The sequence below is a fragment of the Nicotiana attenuata genome, chromosome 1 (assembly GCF_001879085.1).
Source record: "Nicotiana attenuata strain UT chromosome 1, NIATTr2, whole genome shotgun sequence".
Lineage (NCBI taxonomy): Eukaryota > Viridiplantae > Streptophyta > Magnoliopsida > Solanales > Solanaceae > Nicotiana > Nicotiana attenuata.
Window position 1 is genome coordinate 10,440,152 of NC_031989.1, and position 6,714 is coordinate 10,446,865.

The 6,714-nt window shown below is 36.3% G+C and overlaps 1 protein-coding gene across 1 annotated transcript; it reads right to left on the reverse strand.

The window, feature by feature from the left end:
- On the reverse strand, positions 638-6,058 carry LOC109237675 (COP9 signalosome complex subunit 1). The gene is made up of 6 exons (XM_019404035.1): positions 5,552-6,058; positions 3,118-3,438; positions 2,614-2,730; positions 2,426-2,511; positions 1,262-1,496; positions 638-1,156 (listed from the first exon to the last, which is right to left on the reverse strand). The coding sequence occupies exons 1-6, from the start codon at positions 5,936-5,938 to the stop codon at positions 980-982; spliced, it is 1,323 nt and encodes a 440-aa protein (XP_019259580.1). The 5' UTR covers positions 5,939-6,058; the 3' UTR covers positions 638-979.

A 6,714-nucleotide genomic window follows, 5' to 3' on the forward strand; every position in this document is an offset into this window, starting at 1 on the left:
TTTTGATGCCAAGTCATAATTCAGAAAACATAATTCGATGAATAAAAAAAACTAGGTCGAGGATCCAGATAAACTGTCGGTGGTTATTACTTTTATCATTTGTGATTGTCACAACTTCGCGGCGACAGGCCGGACTCACGGTTGGAGGGGAAGAAAAGTCTTAGTTGCTTCAAGTCGGACTAGCCTAACGGAAATCTCATCAAAGAAAAAGACATGTATAATCATACAAAGGGAGGCAATATTGAAGCAAAACACACTCATCAAAGTGTCAGTAGGTTAACCTCAAACATTAACTCCCACCAACCCAAACAGCATAAACTCGAAGATTAATGACCATTTATAATAGCCTGTTTGGCCAAGCTTCTCTGAAAAACAAAAGTGTTAATATACAAAGTTGAAGTGGTTGGGCAAGTTTTTATACGAAAAAAAAGTGCTTTTAAGTAGAAGCAAAAAAAAGTAATTTTTCTCCAAAAACACTTTTTTGAGTAACACTTTTAAAAAAAAATACACTTAGAAACAGTTTTAAAAGCTTGGCCAAACACTAATTGTTGTTTAGAAGTGTTTTTTAAGTAAATTAACCAAACACAAACAACTTCTCACAAAAAATACTTTTAAAAAAAGCACTTCTCGAAATAAACTGATGGCCAATGAGACTATAAGTCGTTGACGAATACAATAATAGGCTAGATGGAAATATGGAATGTTGTATCTTAAATTTTAAAGGGAACCAAAAGAACAAGGTAGTAAATGGATTAGCATTCATTGATGATGACACATCACCAAGAAAGGTTGCAGGAAGTAGATCAGGCAAAAAATATATACTTTTCCATCATCTGGTAAATCTATAATATGAACAGCAATCCACTATTATCCTGAAAAACTTCTCAATCCAACCTCTTTCGACAATGGTCAACTTCATGCAACAGACCTAACTTCATATTAAGGCAAACAAAACTGCTACCGCCCTCCTTATTCATTTTCAATGTTTCCTTGAGGCTCTAAGGATGTGGTCATGCTTGAGAAGGTTTGCTCTCAAAAGCATTGATCTGACATCCCGGTCGAATTCCCTGCCTGTCTGCAGCACCTTCTGAAAGGTTGCATTTCTCTGATCAGCATGCCGTGCATATAAAATTTTGTTGTGCGAGTCGATTCGAGCCTGCAGGATAGTAACAATCATGATCTATACCCTGAATTAACTAAACAATAACAAGGCTTTCCACACAGAAGATGGGTACAAAAGTACATGTTACTGGTCCATCACCTGTATTTGGTTGTCAGTGATCAAAGCTTCAAGTTCCTTCTCCAAACCTGCAACGCTCGTCTTGAAAGCATTGGCCATCATATTCAAATCAACCGAGACAAATGGGTGGGTGTACTGGATTAAAGCTTTGTTACGGATTTGATCATACAGCGTCTCGACATGGTCATGCAAATGGATGTCAAGCAACAGATTTGCTTTAAGATTTCCTAGATACTCCAGACAAGTAGCATAGTGACTGCAACATAGATAAAAATGAAGTATATTAGGGGAAAGGGGAGTCTGGAAAAATCAATTTCAGAACACAACAACTCCAGACATCGGCATTTCATTCGATTTCAAATTCATACGATCATTTTAGTTTGAAATGACATAACAGTTCGAAGGTAAGGAAAAGAGAAGCTTATCAAATTACTCACACAAAATGTTCAGATAGGCAGGATAAATCCTCCACATCTCTTCTAGGATATAATCCATTCTCCTGAGTGCTATCCTTCATTTTTTCCCATTAATCCAAGGGTAATAACTGGAAAAGCAAGTATATCTGCCACATCCTTGGTATATACAACAACTACTACGCCCCAAACCCAAATTAATCATCAACTTCCATTCCAACCATTTGGGCTTATTTCATTCCATTAGTTCATAATTTGTCATGTAGAGAAAATTTGGGATTCTATCATCTATCTTATACAAACCACCTCTAAACCATCTTGTGTGTATATCAATGAAATACATTTACATGTCATAAAAAAAGGGTTGAACGGAGGTAATACACTTTTCTTTCGTTAGTTCAAACAATTCCAGTTTTGTTTATAATAAGCAAAGAAATCTTATTGAAGGTGATCAAAGAATAGGTATAACCGTCTCAGTGCTCACTTAAACTTTTATCCTTCCATCCACAGTAGAAACATGACCAGACAATGGTGGAAAAGGTCAAGTTGCTGATTTCATGCATAAAATATCAGGGGGTGAACTTGAAAAAGGATAAACAGGACCATTGGGTAGCTCTAATTAAAAGTTCCATGTGGAACTCAGCAGCCAATACAAATACATCGAAAGGCATTTTCTAACGAACATATCATACAGATGGCAGACATGACTAATGATGTCTAATCCACTGACACCTTGCAAAATAAATCTAAATCATAATACATTCCAAGTTACCTTGTGTAGAAATCATGAATGAGCTCCCTTATCTCAGGTACCAGCTCCAAGAAATTCCTGAAGTTAATATTGTCAATAACTTTGCTCTGCCAAACAAAATCATCTGAATCAGCAAGTTGCATCGTAATTATATCATGCAGCTTCAACAATAAAATCACTTAAGAACGAAAAGAAAATTGTATTATTGCCTTCAGCTCTGCTCGGTCAAAACTTGCAAGTGCACAAAGTCCACCATAAGTAGCAACATCTTGTGGTGCAATAACTTCAGTGTAGTTGTTACCTAATTCTGGACCAACTTCCAGGAACTGCAACGACCCAGTGAAATGTCAAATAAGTAAATGAAACCAAAGGACCTAAAATCCTTCTGTGGTGCCAGTTCAATCTAGGTAACAAGAACCGAATAACAAACACATGGTAATATGCTATGAACTGCAACTGAAAATAAAAAAATAGAAGGCAACTGAGCACAAGTTCCTCAATTGACATTAACAATTTTAAAAAAATTCCTCAATTGACATTTACCAAATGAAAAACTTAGTTGAGGAAACTCTATGCACATTATCACGATTGATGACGGTAAAGGCACTTAACTACCAATTCAAGACTGAGCTACAACTTGGGGTAGGCCTAAGTGAGAGAAGACCATCTTCTTTTTATTGATGAAGCCTAAGTGAGTACAGACTATCACAAACCTTTCGAGCAGCAAGCTTATACTTCTTTGCCTCCAAGTTAGCCAACCCAGCAGCACAACGAAGTTTTGCAACTGTAAGACTTTCCAGAGCATCTTGGCTCTGCTCCGCCTTGCTAACATAGCTTGCAACGTGTGTGAACTGGCCCATCTCAATGCTGACCAGAATTGCATTCAAACACATATGAATTATGTGCTTTGCAGTCGTGCAATAATCACGTGTACGAACATAATTCTTAAATGCCTCTCCAAGCTGTCCATGTGCATAGTAGAAATCTCCAAAATCGTTGTATCCCATCCTAATGCTCTCTTTGATCAGATTTGTCTACACAGAAGGAGAGCGAGGGAGAGAGGGAGGTTACATGAGTTCCACTTAAGCAACAAAATTTGATATATATAAAGTGAAACAAAGTGAAATAAAATAATTACAATGATGCAGTTAAAAAAGAAAATCTAATGGAAAGGTGCAATGGTGTGCCAAAATGAAGAGAAAAGTAGTAATGAATGGCCGAATGGAAGTAAGCATGCCCAATAAGAAGGAATTCTTATGTGTCAAGTTATCTCACGAAATATGTCAATATGCCAGATCAATAATTTGTCAACTTCTGAAACAGCTATGAGTTAAAGGGGATATAGTAGTAAGAGAAATGAATAGAACGCGAGACTGTTCAATAAGTTGTGAGATTGAAGTAGAAGGCATTAAGACATCTCTTTAGTTTCACTAGTATTTTTGGTGAAAGCAGAAAATACCATCTTGTATTTATGGTTCAAACATGGTGGAAGATGATGGATGCATCAAGAAGAGTAACATGCAGTCATGCATGTCACCCTTTTTTTTATGACTTGGTGTTTATTGATGAAAATATAATCAACTTATCAAAAGAAAAAAAGCAATTGGCCTGATCTAATAAAATCTGAGACAAGCTCACTTTGCAGTAAAAAGAGTGGCGTAATCTGTGTTTCCATAAAACGGTAAAAGCAGAAAGAGAATTCTTCAAAAATTACATTTGATTCTCCCAAATCCATCTCACTCAAGAACTTCCAACCATATTGATCAATCTGAAACCAACTTGGCTAGAACCTTTGACTATTCACTTTATTTTCCCTTCGAGGAAATTTATGGTGAGTGTATAGGTTACAAAACACAGCATCAAAATGAACCCAACAGCGGCATTAGGTACAAAAGCAGGTCAGACATGAAGTTTCTAATAAGATACAGGGCATAACACAATGAGGATACAAGTTTACAAACTTACAAAAACAAGTCTTTTTTATTGTCGATACACAAAATAGAATGCATGTATATGTATTCTTATTGCAAGGATAGATCTCCTTAACCCCTCCCTTATTTTTAACTTTTACTCCTCTTCCGCTGTCAATTTCCATATGTTCTGAGCACTTTCAGAATTTTCATCTAAAGTAGCAATACATCTTATTCCTATTAAAAGATTATCTCACTAAATATGTGATACGCACAGAACAATGAGAAAAAATTGAGAACGGCCAAGCAGGTATCTAACCAGTATCTACTGGGAATTAAAAATGTTTCATAAGGATACAACAGCCTTCTAAAGTTTCCATACTTCTCAAAGAATAATTACTAACCATCATGTTTTTTTTTTTCTTGGTAATGAATTGGACATGATTTCCTCATTTTATTGTTATAAGTCAAAATTTCATTAGCACAAGTCAGAGTCAAAATTCTGTACATTACACATGGTTGCTTACAAGGAACTATTACTAAGATATTTAGTGGGCGTTTGGACATAAGAATTGTAAAATTCTAAAAAAAAGTGAAAAAAAATTTCAAGTGAAAATGGTATTTGAAAATTAGAGTTGTGTTTGGACATGAATATAATTTTGGGTTATTTTTGAAGTTTTGTGAGTGATATAAGTAAAAAATTTGAAAAATAACTTTTTGGAGTTTTTCAAATTTTCGAAAAATTCCAAAATTCATCTTCAAATAAGTAAAAAAAAATTCGCAAAAAACTGAAAAAATTCTTATGTCCAAACGGGCAGAAAACCTCCCCGAGTGGCCAATGTATCATGATGAAAAAAATTAGCTCAACAAGCTTACCCCTTCTATATCCTATCAATTGCTCATTACTAACGCTAAACCAAATGGATCTACCTCTAAGTATGCACTATAATTGAGCAAGATAAAACTAAAAGAACAGAGAGAGCCCCATAAATTTACCTTGATTAAGAAAACAAATAAAATTCAAAACACGCATTAGCTGCCACTTCTCTAGTTCCCTCCGACCTCCCTCCTGAAATTCAAACTATGTAACCGGTGTATTTTCACTATCTTAATATGACGAGAACAGCAACTTATATTACTTTTCAAGCTGTTTCCGAATATCTAAATTTAAATTGAAAAAAATTATTTGATCTAATCAGGTTTATAGAGAATAAAGACTTTGTTCAAAGAAAGATACCCTATAAGCGTTGAGTTCGTTCTCAAGCTTCTCTTTCCTCAGCTCAGCCCGACGATCCACAGCATCGGACCAAGCAGGGTCCGGCCCATAATTAGGGCCTAAACGTCCATCAATCTTCTGTACAACCTCACGGAACAATTGCGTGTTCTCCCCTTTCTTAATCTCATCATAGGCCATTCTCAAAGCCTCCAATTGCATTGAAGCATTGCCACATCGATCAGCTATGAAGAGAAGCCTCATAATTTTTGTTCGGCCGCTGTATAAGGCGGCGTACAACTCAATATCCAGCTGCTCGCCGCTGATAATCGGCCGGTGACGCTGCGAGGTCTCATCGCCGTTGGCGTAGATCTCGTCAGCTATTTGCCCTAAATCCTCGTCGGGTTCCATCGGAGATTAATTTCTTGAACGTTCGATCGGAGCTAGGGTTTCTACTCTCTCTCTCTCTTCTTCTCACCACTTCGAGGAGCGACACTGAAAAAAAACTTAAACTGAAGTGTGACGTTCACTAATTTTGTTTGAGGAAGTATCGGGCCTTTAAGCCCATGTCGTAGTACACATCGGGCTGCGTTCCTACTGTGGCCCAGTATGCATATCTGGTTTTTTTGGGGGGAAATTACGTCAAAATAGCACCGGCAAGCCAGTTTTCGAACTGGTAATTGAAAAATAGTCACTATTTTATTATAACACAGAAAGTTTCGACATAATATATTGGAGCAACTGTGTATGAACTTCTAGCATATTATGCTGGAACTCCAGCACACGGAAAGTTCCAGCATAATATACTGGAGATTGGAGTACCTGTGTATGAACTTCCAACATATTATGTTGAAACTCCAGTACACAGAACGTTCCAGCATAATATACCGGAGATTGACGCACCTGCGTATGAACTTCCAGTATATTATGTTGGAATTCCAGCACATTATGAAATTCCAACATGTTATGCTGCAAATTCACATGTAAAAAATTCGAACTCCAACATATTATGCTGGAACATTTTTCGAATTTTGAACAATATTTTTGTTCATATTTATTTTTACATGAAAAGTGGTTAAATTTTGATTAGTTTGAAACTGTGGTTGTTTTTCCAGTACCACTTGTAAATTTGGCTATTTTTTAATTTCACCCGAAAATTACGCGATACATCAAATATTTACACTGTA

What these genes read in the sequence shown, in the direction of transcription:
- LOC109237675 (XM_019404035.1), bottom strand. Translation starts at nt 5,938, where the DNA reads ATGGAACCCGACGAGGATTTAGGGCAAATAGCTGACGAGATCTACGCC. An exon ending in ACGAACTCAACGCTTATAGG is followed by an intron (nt 3,439 to 5,551) that starts GTATCTTTCTTT and finishes CCTTCTGTGTAG; the next exon opens with ACAAATCTGATCAAAGAGAG. An exon ending in TCACTGACAACCAAATACAG is followed by an intron (nt 1,157 to 1,261) that starts GTGATGGACCAG and finishes ACTATCCTGCAG; the next exon opens with GCTCGAATCGACTCGCACAA.